Source organism: Hyaena hyaena, unplaced genomic scaffold, assembly GCF_003009895.1.
Source record: "Hyaena hyaena isolate Hyena2069 unplaced genomic scaffold, ASM300989v1 scaffold_82, whole genome shotgun sequence".
NCBI classification, from domain to species: Eukaryota; Metazoa; Chordata; class Mammalia; order Carnivora; family Hyaenidae; genus Hyaena; species Hyaena hyaena.
This window is the reverse complement of record NW_024080713.1, coordinates 920,592-934,103: the sequence shown is the minus strand read 5'-3', so window position 1 is coordinate 934,103 and position 13,512 is coordinate 920,592. Positions and strand designations below refer to the sequence as shown.

Sequence of the window (13,512 nt, the reverse complement as noted above, 5' to 3'; positions counted from 1 at the left end):
GACAGAGACAGAACATGAGCAAGTGTGTGGGGGGTCAGAGAGAGGGAGACACAGAATAGGAAGCAGGTTCCAGGCTTTGAGCTGTCAGCACGGAGCCCGACACTGGGCTCAACACAAACAGGGAGATCATGACCTGAGCCAAGTTGGAGGCTTACCCTACTGAGCCACCCAGGTGCCCCTAGACATTACTTTCTAAGTAGGTATCTGTTTAGATTTATTAAGGTTTTTACTACTGTCTTTTTTAGTGGTTTCAGACTTAACTTTACACCTGCATTCTTGTATCCTTCTCCTTAATATTTGGTTAATTTGGTCTCATACTTATTATTTAAATATTGGGTCTATCCAGGATTGATTGAGTATAAGAAACATGGTACAGGTCTAGCTTTGTCATATCCAAATAGCTAACCATTTGCTATTCAATTTTTATTGAATAATTCATCTTCTGTATATTTGGATCTATATTTGAATTCTCTTTTGTGTTCTAATGATGGATTTGTAGATTCAGGCATATGTAGGGACTTACTACATACTAAAGAGAGCATTTCATGTTGTTGGGAAGAGGATACAGATGAATTGTTGGTCCAATGTGATGCTTCTAATAACAGGATTTTTCATATTTAGCAGGATAAGTCCCCTTTGTCAAAGTTCTTCAGAATTTTCCAAATTATTTTGAGTACTATTATTCTAGAATAACATTGAAGTCACTTTATTAAGATCTTCTCCTAATTTCCCTCCAAAACCTAGGAGAGTTTAATTGGGATGGTGTTGGGGCACCTAGGTGGCTCAGTTGGTTAAGCATCTGACTTCAGCTCAGGTCATGATCTCACAGATCGTACGTTCAAGCCATACATCAGGCTCTGTGCTGATAGCTTAGAGCCTAGATAGCCTGCTTCAGATTCTGTGCCTCCCTCTCTCTCTGTCCCTCCCCTGCTCTGCTCTGTCTGTCTGTCTCTCTCAAAAATAAACATTAAAAAAGTTTAATTGGCATGGTGTTGAAATTATTAGTTAACACATAAAGAGAATTGATACCTTTATAATATTAAATATTCTTGTTTTGATAAAAGTATATGTTCCCACTATTCAAGTCTTTTTATATTCCTCAGCAACATAAAAAAAAAAAAAAAAAAAAGACAAACTCCTTTTACCAGAAGACTGATTTTCCTGAGGAGACAGTTCTCCTCATATGTTTTTTAATCTCTATTCTTTGTTCTTTTTATTTTTATTTATTTATTTTTTATAGAGTGAAGGAGAGAGTGCATATGCACATGAGCAAGAGAGAGTGTGAGAGAGAATCTCAAGCAGGCTCCATGCCTGGCATAGAGCCTAATGCGGGGCTGGATCTCATAACCCTGAGATCATGACCTGAGCTGAAATCAAGAGTCGGATGCTTAACTGATTGAGCTACCCAGGCACCCTTTATAAATATATATATATGCATGTATATATGTATATTTTTTATTTGCTACTTAGAGAAAATCCCTATGAGGTAGGCAAGTACCTGAGAAAAGAAAAGTGAAGAATCCAAGATTATAAGGTGACCATAGTTGACTTTTGAACAACACAAGGGTTAGGAGCACTGTACAATTGAAAATCTATGGGTAACTTTTGATTCCTCAAAAATTTTACTAATAGCTACTATTGACCAGAGGCCTTACTAATAACATAAACAGTTGATAACATAGATTTTGTATGTAATATGTATTACATACTTTCTTCTTACAATAAAGTAAGCTAGAGAAAAGAAAATGTAATTAAGAAAATCATAAGAGATGGGGCACGTGGGTGGCTCAGTTGGTTGAGTGTCTGACTCTTGATTTCAGCTCAGGTCATGATCCCAGAGTTGTGGGATCAAGTCCTCCAGTGGGCTCTACACTGAGCATTGAGCCTGCTTACACTCTCTCTCTCTCCCTCTACTCTTTGTCCCTGCTGTCTCTCTAAAAAAAAAAAAAAAAAAAAAATTCATAAGGAAAAGAAAATACCTTTATAGTACTGTGCTGTATGTATTAAAAATAAATCCACATTTAACTGGACTTGTATGGTTCAGATCCACATTGTTCAAGTGTCAACTGGGATCTTTTTATTTTCCCCAGGCAAGGCTTTTAAACATTTTTAATTCTAGTATAATAAATGTACAGTATTATGTTACTTTTAGATATACAGTATAGTGATTCAACAATTTTATACATTGCTCATTTCTCATCATGATAAGCACACTCTTAATTTCCTTCACTTATTTCACCCATCTCCCCATCCACCTCCTATCTGGTAACCATCAGTTTATTCTCTATAATTAAGAGCGTATTATTTTGTCTCTTTTTTTCTTTGTTCATTTGTTTTGTTTCTTTAATGTCACATATGAGTGAGGTCATGTGGTATTGTTTTTCTCTGATTGACTTCTTTCATTTAGCATTTTACTCTCTAGATCTACCCATGTCATTGCAAAGGGAAGATTCACTCTTTCTGATGGCTGAGTATAATTCCACTGTATATACACACCACCTCTTCTTTATCCATTATCTATGGATGGACAGTGGGTTGCTTCCATAGTTTGGCTTTTGTAAATATTGCAATAAAAATAAGGGTGCATGTATCTTTTCAAATTAGTGTTTTCATATTCTTTGCATAAAGACCTAGTAATGCATTTGCTGGATCATGTGGTAATTCTATTTTTGTTTTTTGAGGAATCTTAATACTGTTTTCTATGGTGATTTCACCAGTTTGCATTCCTGCTAACAGTGTGGGAGGGTTCGCTTTTTTCTGTATCCTCACCAAAACTTGTTATTTCTTGTGTGTTTTTTTAAAATGTTTATTTATTTATTTTGGGGTGGGGGAGGGCTGTGTGTTTATGAGCAGGGGAGGAACAGAGAGTTAGGGAGAGAGAGAGAATCCCAAGATGCAGGTCTTGATTCCATGACCATGAGATCATGACCTGAGCTGAAACCAAGAGTTGGACACTTAACATACTGAGCCACCCAGGTACCTCTATTTCTTGTGTTTTTAATGTTATTCAAAACTAACTATAATGGGGATGTATCTCATTTTGGTTTTGATTTGCATTCCCATGATGATGAGTTATATTGAGCATCTTTTCACGTGTCCATTGGCCATCTGTATGTCTTCTTGGGAGAAATGTCTGTTTATGTCTTCTGTTGCTTTTTAAACTGAATTATTTGGGGTTTTTTTTTTTTTTTTTTTGGTGTTGAGTTGTGTAAATGCTTTATGTATTTTGGATACTAAGTCCTTATTGGATATGTCATTTGCAAATATCTTCCATTCAGTAGGCTGTCTTTTAGTTTTGTTGATTGTTTCCTTCCCTGTGCAGAAGTTTTTATTTTGATATGGTCCCAGCAGTTTATATTTGCTTTTGTTTCCCTTGCCTTAGAAGACATGTCTAGAAAAATGCTGCTATGGTCAATGTCAGAGAAATTATTGCCTATGCTCTCTTCTAAGACTTTTATGGTTTCAGAGCTCACATTTAGGTCTTTAATCCATTTTGAGCTTATTTTCATATATGGTGTAAGAAAGTAGTCCAGTTTCATTCTTTTGCATGTAGCTGTTCATTTTTCCCAACAGCATTTGTTGAAGAGACTGTCTTTTTCCGTTGCATATTCTTGCCTCCTTTGTTGAAGATTAATTGGAACATACAATTATGGGTTTATTTCTGGGCTCTCTATTCTGTTTCATTGATTTATGTGTCTGATTTTGTGCCAGCACCATACTGTTTTCATTACTATGGCTTTGTAGTATATCTTGAAATCAGGGATTGTGATGCTTCTGGTTTGGTTCTTCTTTTTGAAGATTGCTTTGACTATTCAGGGGTCTTCTCTGGTTCCATACGATTTTTAGGATTATTTGTTCTAGTTCTTTAAAAAATGTTGTTGATATTTGGTAGGGATTGTATTAAATCTGTATATTGCTTTTGGGAATATGGACATTTTCACAATATTTGTTCTCCCAATCCATGAGCATGGAATATCTTTCTATTTGCATGTGTTATCATTTTGAAGTGTACAATTTAGTGGCATTAAGTACATTCAGAATTTTGTCATCTGGCTCTATGAATTTGCCTCTTCTCTATTTCATATAAGGGGAATTATACAATACTGTGTCTGGCGTATTTCACATAGCAGCCTGAAACAGTTGTTCATTAACACTCCTCTCACTGTGGGGTTTCCTTCAACGCACTGTAAATCTCCATACCACCAAGCCTGATTGGCTGCCAATCCCACTGGTTCTTCTAAAACAGAGGCTTTTACATCCAATCTCTTTCACACAGCCACCTCCCTGCCTCATTACCGTGATTTCAACAAGGACAACACTGTCAGACAAATAGTCTTTAAACATCATTACCTCCTCTGCTGCGTAGGAGCAGTGCCCCCCACCTCCACCCCTCACAGTCCCTGACTATGAGTGAAGCCCAGAATCCTCATCCCAGCATTTAAGGGTTCCCATGACCTTTATCAATCAGCCTTTGCATCCCTAGATCCATGGCTAAGTGCAGACTTGGGTAGGAGGAGGAAAGATGGAATACAAGAATGCTGGACACATGACAGTGAGAAAGGCATCACCAGAGAGGTGGGGAATGACACAAAGCAGAGACACCAGCAGTACAGAGAAAAGTTGTGGGTTCTTACCAGGGCTGCCATGGCTGTGGGAGAGCCTATTGTCTTTTCCTCTCCCAGCTTTATTGAGATGTAATTGTGTAAGCTTAAGGTGCACAGTGTCTTGATTTGATACTTATATACTGCAAAATGGTAGCTGCCATAGAGTTAGTTAACACTTCCATCATATCACGTAACTACCCTTTTTTTTTTTGTGGTGAGAGCATATAAGAGCTACTCTCTTAACAACTGTAAAATATGCTATACGGTATTTTTACTGTACTAAATAGGGGACACTCAATTCCCATAACAACTACCCTCCTTTCTCCACCCCTCTCTGATCTCCATCTTCTCTCCACATTCCACATCCTCACCCCCACCCCTCCCTCTTACATCCTTCTCCTTTCTCCCCCTTCCTCTTCCTCCCGCTTTTCTTCTCTTGCCGTCAGCTTGCAGCTTCCATCCGTATGCCAATCAGAGGGTCTTGTCCAGCTCCACATTGTCTCTTGTGCAAGGCCCTTGGAGTAGAGCTATAAGCCATTGACCCTGTGCTTAAGTCTCTTACAATCTGGTGAGATGAGGCTCACACAGCAAAGAATCACTCAGAGAAGAGCCAGATGTGAGAAGCGGGTGAGCGGCACAGGCAGCAGTGTATAGGATTGGAGCAGAGAGGTGACCATGAGCCAGGGCAGTCAAGCCCCCTTGAGGGGATAATTGGGGCAAGAGTTGAGCACTGAAAGGAGAGGCAGCCTCAGGAAAGGAAAGAGGAGGAATGGTGTGGGCCAAGACCGGAGGCAGGAAGGTGCAGTGGATTTGGTCACTCCGGCTGCCGTCAATGCTGCACAGAGGAGGCGGGACAAGATGGTATGGGCAGGCCAGCGAGTGCAGCTTCGTGCCCAGACGCGGACATGAGAAGCTCTGGGGACTGGCTAAAGGAAGAGCCACACCATAGATGAGATGAATGAGTCCACCAATTTGGACTGTAGTCAAAGGTTAAGGTCCAAATAATTTATTTGAATATAATTTATGATTCGTTGTGATTCACTGCAGACTCAGCGTTCTGAATCTCCAGTTACACCTGGGGAGGTGAGAGGGGTCCATAGTCATACATCAACTCAAAGCAGAATGTCAGAGAGGTAGATGGGTAAAACTCGGGACTAATAGTTAGAAGACCTGGACACCAGTCTGGCTCTGCCTCCAAACATCTCTGCAACCCTGGGCAAGTCACTTACCCTCTCTGGGCCACATTTTCTGTATTGGAAAATGGGAGGTTAGGACTAGTTCAGAGGTTTTCCAATGATAAGTAGCCAGAGCCCCAACATGTAAAGCAGATGAAAGACATCTGTCAGTTGCTCCCCTCTGTCCACAGTGACCTCTAGGAGCTGGGCCTAAAAGTCAGTGGAACAGCAGGGAGCCTGGCTGGCTCTTGATCTAGAGGTTGTAAGTTCAAACCCCATGTTGGGCATAGAGTTTGCTTTAAAAAAAAATCCCTGGAGAAAGTTGTTTCAAACTGGAACTTTGTGTGACAACAAAATCCAGGATGTCTAGTTTACTGCTGGTCTCTCGAGAGGGGCCTATAATTTTAGGTCTATTTGTGAGAAAGAATAGTTGGTTTTCAACAGAGCACCTTTGAAGCATTCATAGCTTTAAATAAAAATCCATCACTGCCCAATCATATATAACCCATCCTTACTTATTTTTATTCAAAATATGTAATTAGCACTGACTATGGTTAAGACCTTTTGCTAATTACCCTAAAGACACAAAAAGAAATCAACATTCTATCTTCTTTCCAAATGTATGACACTTTTTTCTAACACAATTCTCATGCTCTCTTTTTAATACTAGAGTTTTCCTTTTAATATGAAGTTTAAAAGAATCTCCTATTAAGGGTGCTTGGGTGGCTCAGTGGGTTTAGTGTCTGACTCTTGATTTCTGCTCAGGTCATGATCTCAAGTTTTGTGAGTTCAAGCCTCACACAGGGCTCTAGCACTGACAGCATGGACCCTCCTTGGGATTCTCTCTCTCTCTCTCTCTCTCTCTCTCTCTCTGCCCCTCTCTTGCTCTCTTTCTCACTCTCAAAATAAATAAATATAGTTATATTTAAAAAACAGAAACTCCAATCAGCTTTACAACTATACTTTTCATGTATCCGATTTTCTGTGCTCAGCTCCATCACTCACCAGCACTGGTGAGAAGAGGAAGAGAAAGAGGGTTAGAGTTCTTCAATTCAATGGATTGATCCTTGCCAGTGATAATAAAAAGCATGCAGGAGCTCCTGGGTGGCTCAGTCAATTAAGTGTCTCACTTCAGCTCAGGTCATGATCTCACTGTTTGTGAGTTCCAGCCCCGCATTGGGCTCTGTGCTGACGCTCAGAGCCTGAAGCCTGCTTTGGCTTCTGTGTTTCCCTCTCTCTCTACCCCTCCCCCACTTGCATTCTGTCTCTCTCCCTCAAAAATAAATACATGTTTAAGAAAGTTAAAGGAGTACAGAAGCATTGATCTGTGGGCCTGGTGAGGTGCTTGCATGGGAGTCGAGCAGTTCTCTCACCCGACCACATTCCCATGCTGTTCTTATTTTCTGTTCTCCAAAATACTAGAAAAAGTTTGCCAATCCTTAAGCCACTAAATCTAATCGGCCTGTCCCTTTTCTGTACCCCAGGAAAAAAGAGGAAGATTTGCAGATCTATTGGATGCTAAATATTTACGGACCACGTTACAGATCTGGGTCATATGGTAAGAGTGTAATTATTTCAAAATGACTTTTCAATAAACACAAAGCTGACTTAAGTAAATCCACTCTGTGCCACTGGGGAGAAAAACCACAGGCTGACTCCAGCAGTGTCTTATCTTTCTGCTAACACCAGAAACCAACCAATAAATAAATAAACCAATTTTTTTAAAGGAGAAAGAAATTTTCTACGACCAGTTTTTTATTTTCTATATGAGCTCACTTTCTAACCTTTTGTAGACTGGTCTTTTCCCTCGCCACATGACAGAAAGGAATCCTTTGAAGCCACCAACAATCAAATTCAGTGGAATAGACTATGATAGTTTTCATTGTACTTCACATCTCTCTAGCCATAACCTTGAATTCACAAAGATTTTCTAAACAAGGTACAAAAAGTGCTACTACATTAAATTAGAAACTCTGTGCCATGAGATACGAATAATCTGAAAAGTAGGTCACCAACTGGGCAAAAAGAAAAAAATCTAAATTTTGTACCAAATAAATAAATGTATATTTATATTTATAAATTTGTATATATGGATTTATAAATATAAATATATATGGATTTATAAATATATAAAAAATTATAGGGCTGGACAAGAAAAAGATCTAGAACTCAGTAGAAAAAGTATGTTACTCTATATCTCAACAAGAGACTTGAACAGGTGTTTGACTGAAATTGTACCAAATAAACATGAAAATATGCCCAACCTTAAAGTCACTGGGGAAATTCAAATTAAAACCAATGACGCTGTTATGAATCCACTGGAATGGCTAAAATTAAGCAGATTGACTATCCCAAGTGTTAGGAAGAGGTAAAGAAGTGGAGCTCTCACACACTGCTGACTAGAGTTCACATTAAAACCACTGTGGGAAACTGTCAGAGATATTTATCACAGTTGAAAATATGCATAGACTACAGCTCAGTAATTCCACACATAGGTTTCTACCTAACAGAAATACATACATATGTTTTCCACAATACATTTTTACATGAATGTCCATAGCCTCATTTTATTTGTCACAGCCCCAAACTGTAAACAGCCCACATGTCCATTAACAGTACAATGGATAAATAGTACTCATTAACTGGAAAACTATACAATAATGGAAAGGAGATAACTAGTTATCTCCACTCAACATGGCTGAGTCTTACAAATGTCTTAATGAGCAAAAGAAGCCAGACACACAGATACTTTTTATGTGATTCCATTTATGTAAATATAGAAAGCAGGAAAAACTAATCTATAGTGTTTCAATCCAGGAAAACTGTTCTATCTGCTCTTCCCAGATGTAATGATTATTAATAGGTTGGCATGTCACCTCCTAAGATGTTAATTTTCAAAATATTCTTAATATTTGGAAATTGAACTCAAGCTACTTGAATAACAAGGGGAAGCATTGTAATTATCTATAGGGTGTTTTTTGATATTTCATTATAAAAATGTTCAAATGCACACAAAAGTAGAGGATACCATAATGACCTGAAACTGACCCATCACCCAAATCTGACAGTCATTGATAGTTAATCCTATTTGCTTCAGCTGTTTTCCTGTGCTAACATATTTTCGAGCAAGCCCAGGCTTCATGACATTTCAACCACAGACACTCTCAATTACTTGAGGGCCTTTTCTTAGATGACTCAAATTCTACAATCAACCGATGATGGAGATTAACAGTCATCTCATTAATATCAGCCAATACCCAGAACATTTGTGATTTTTCCCTGGTTGTCCCTGTATGTCTTTTACAGCTGGCTTTTGCAACCATTTCTGTAAAACTGAGAGGGGCACAAGGGAAGTTTCTGAGGGGCTGATATTATTCCTTTTCTTGACTTTGATACATGACCTTTGTGTTACTCTATATCTCAACAAAAATATTTATTAAAGAATAGACAGAATAGAGACAGGAAGAAAACATAAAGCACAAGCAAAACCCTTCTGTGCTTCTCTAATGGCTTCCTATAGACACATGGGGATAGGCAGGATTCTAAAGATGCACCCCCAAGATTACCAACTGCAGTTGATTTAATCACACACTGATTTGAGTGCTCATGTAAAGGGACTGCATCGATGTAATTAAGGTTATGGGCCTTAAAATAGGGAGAGTATCCTGGATTAAGTAGGATTAAGGATTAAGGAGAGTATCCAGGATTAAGTATCCTGGATTAAGTAATCCAGTCACTTGAGTTTTATTTATTTATTTTTTTTTACTATATCCAAGTTAGTTAGCATTTAGTGGAATAATGCTTTCAGAAGTAGAATCCAGTGATTAATCCCCTACATGTAACACCCAGTGCTCATCCCAACAAGTGTCTTCCTTAATGTCCCTTGCCCATTTAGCCAATCCCCCAACCCCTCTAGTAACCCTCAATTTGTTCTCTATAGTTAAGAGTCTCATATTTTGGCTTCCCTTATGTTCATCTGTTTTATATCTTAAATCCCACATATAAGTGAAGCCATATGATACTTGTCTTTCTCTGGCTCATTTTGCTTAGCATAATACCCTCTAGTTCCATCCATGTTGTTGCAAATGGCAAGATTTCATTCTTTTTGATTACTGACTGATACTCCATTGTGTGTTTATATATTTATATACATATATAAATATATGTATATACATACACCACATATTCTTTATCCATTAATCTGTCAATGGACATTTAGGCTCTTTCCATACTTTGGCTATTATCAATAGCCCTGCTTTAAACACTGGGGTGCATATGCCCTGTTGAAACAGCTCACCTGTATCATTTGGATAAATACCCAGTAGTGCAGTTCCTGAGTTGTAGCGTACTTCTATTTTTAATTTTTTGAGGAACCTCTATACTTTTTTCCAGAGTGGCTGCACCAGTTTGCATTCCCACCCGTAGTGGAAAAGAGTCCCTCTTCCCCGCATCCTCACCAACAGCTGTTCTTGCCTGAGTTGTTAATGTTAGCCATTCCGATTAGTGTGAGGTGGTATTTCATTGTGGTTTTTATTTTATTTCCCTGATGATGAGTGATGTTGAGCATTTTTTCATGTGTCTCTTTGCCATCTGGATTTCTTCTTTTGAAAGTGTCTATAGATGTCTTTTGCCCGTTTCTTCACTGGGTTATTTGGTTTCTGGGTGTTGAGTCTGATAAGCTCTTTATAGATTTTGGATACCAACCCTTTATTTGATACGTAATTTGCAAATAACTTCTCCTAGTCCGTTGGTTGCCTTTTAGTGTTGCTAATTGTTTCCTTCGCTGTACAGAAGCTTTGTACCTTGATGAGGTCCCTATAGTTTATTTTTGCTTTTGTTTCCCTTGCCTCTGAGACATGTTGAGTGTGAATTGCTGTGGACAAGGTCAGAGAGGTTTTTGCCTGCTTTTTCCTCTAGGATTTTGATGGCTTCCTGTCTTACCTTTAGGTCTTTCATCCATTTTGAGTTTATTTTTGTGTGTGGTGTAAGAAAGTGGTTCAGGTTCAGTCTTCTACATGTCACTGTCGGGTTTTCCCAGTATCGTTTGCTGAAGAGACTGTCTTTATTCCACTGGATATTCTTTCTTGCTTTGTCAAAGATTAGTTGGCCATATGTTTGTGGGTCCAATTCTTGGTTCTCTACTCTGTTCCATTGATCTAAGTCTCTGTTTTTGTGCCAGTACCATACTTCCTTGGTGATTACAGCTTTGTAATACATCTTAAAGGCTGGGATTGTGATGCCTCCAGCTTCAGTTTTCTTTGTCAGTATTGCTTTGGTTATTTGGGGTCTTTTCTGGTTCCATGCGAATTTTGGATTGTTCTAGTTCTGTGAAGAATTCTGGAGTTATTTTGATAGGGATTGCATTGAATATGCAGATTGCTTTGGGTAGTATCAACATTTTAACAATATTTGTTCTTCCAATCCAGGAGCATGAAATGTTTTTCCATGTTTTTGTGTCATCTTCAATTTCTTTTGTAAGCTTTCTATAGCATTCAGTGTATAGATTTTATTTTACCTCTTTTAGGTTTAGGTTTATTCCTAAGTATTTTATGGGTTTTTGTGCAATTATAAATGGGACCAATTCCTTGATTTCTCTTTCTACTACATTATTGGTGTATAGAAAAAGAATAGGTCTTTCATGAATCTGATCTCTCTTTCCTCATAGGTTAAGGACTTTTTCCCCTTGCTGCCTTCATAGCTCTTTCCTTGCCTGAGTATTTTGTGAATTTGACTGTGATATGCCTTGTTGATGGTCGGTTTTTGTTGAATCTAATGGGAGTTCTCTATGCTTCCTAGATTTTGATGTCTGTGTCTTTCATCAGGTTAGTAAAGTTTTCTGCTATGATTGCTCACATAAACCTTCTACCCCTTTTTCTCTCTCTCCATCTTATGAGACTCCTATAATTTGGATGTTATTCCTTTTTAATGGGCCACTGAGTTGTCTAATTCTTATATCCTCTTTTGCTTTAGTTTCCCTCTTTTTTCTGCTTCAGTATTCTCCATAATTTTGTCTTTTGTATCACTGATTCACTGCTCTGCTTCATTCATCCTGGCCACTGTGACATCCATTTGAAATTGCATCTCAGTTATAGCATTTTTTGTTTCATACTGACTAGATTTTACTTCTTTTATATCTGGAGAAAGAGATTCTATGTTTTTTTTTCAACCCAAGCTAGTATTCTTATTATTGTGGTCCTAAATTCTAGTTCAGACATCTTGGTCATATCTGTGTTGATTAAGTCCCTGGCTGTCATTTCTTCCTGTTCTTTCTTTTGGGGTGAATTCCTTATTTTCATTATTTTGAAGAAAGAAAAATAATTACTAAAATAAAAATTAAAATTAAAAAATTAAAAACACAAAAAATCAAATGAAGGAAGCTAGATCCTAGTTGTGTTTTGGTCTGATAGTTGAAAGAAGCTTGACAGAATAGAGAAAAAAGGGAAAGAAAAGAAAAATAAGAATAGAATAAAATGAAATGAAGAAAGTAAAATAGAATAAAAAATTACCAAATAAATAGTAAATTTTTTTAAATTTTATAAAAACGGAAAATAAAAATAAATTTTTTCTCTTTCTCTATCCAAGAAAATAAAAAGAGAAAAAAATGAATAGATGGACCAATGAACAGAATGAAATCCCAATGAAATTACTTCCAGTTTCCACTAGAAATCAAACTATGGAGCACTTTATAGTCTGTACACTAAGCAGGTGAAGAAACTTGTGTCCTACTCTAGGACTTGGTTGCCACAGTTGGACAGGTCTTGGTTTAACAGCTCTGTACTCCACTAGGTGGCACTGCTTAGCTTATTGTGGTGGATTGGTGTGGCGTGCCTGCATATATATGCACAGGTGTGAGAGAGGTGAAATGGTGTCACCCAGCTTCCCAGTCTCTAGTATCAGAATTCTGTGTTCTGTCCAACCAGCCATCAGGCCCTCCTCTTTTATCTCCAGCTTCCATCCACTTCCCACTCCTCTACTGTCTGGACCAAGCTGTCAGCCTACCAGGTGGCACCTCCTTCCCGAATTTTATCTCAGATGGGCTCTGTTTCCAAACTCCTCATTTCTGAAAGCCCTGTCATTTGGGCCCACTCTGATCCTCTGGGGGAGGGTCTTAGCTGAGCAATGGCTGGGTGCCAGCTTGACCCCAGGAATGCTTGTGCATCTGCACTATTGTGGAGGCCCAGAGACCCAGAGACTTTTCTGCCGCAGAAAAAGTTTGCATGGTCGTGGAGCAGCGACAGTTCAGGGACTATGGCAAATTGTAGCACACATCTGGTGCCAGGCTTCACTGCAGCCTAGTGTCCAGCAAATGTGGCTGCTGTCCACAGTCCACTAGGACCTTTTCCCATGTGGAGGCCACACAGCCTCTACCAAATGTCCTCCCAGTAGGGAAACTGCCTCTCCCTTTGTGGCCCAAGGACCCCTTGGACCTCACTGCCAACTCCTGGTGATTCGCCCTTCCCACTAGAGCACCACCATTGGGCTGTGGAATTTCCAATGCTGCTCTGCCCTATTTATAGAGTCTTAATGTTATTGAAACCTCCTTTCTCCTTTCTCCCTTTCTTGTTCAGACCCTTCTGGGTGTTTCCACTCTTTCTCTTTCTCTCCATCTACTTTTTTGGGGGGAGTGCTTTTCCTATATACTCTTCCCCACTGTCTCTGTCCTCTCTCCACAAACTAAAACAGCTCCCTACTCTCTGCGACCTCTTTCTTCCCCCTGTTTACCTCTCTGCACT

General features: G+C 38.8%; 1 protein-coding gene across 1 annotated transcript in view; it reads left to right on the top strand.

Moving 5' to 3' along the window:
- Positions 1 to 13,512, top strand: part of SVOPL (SVOP like) — a 60,929-nt gene that overhangs the window by 21,431 nt on the left and 25,986 nt on the right. Inside the window, exon 9 of the mRNA XM_039234042.1 lies at positions 7,264 to 7,337. Coding sequence (XP_039089973.1) covers positions 7,264 to 7,337 — 74 coding nt within the window. The remainder of the gene's footprint in view (positions 1 to 7,263; positions 7,338 to 13,512) is intronic.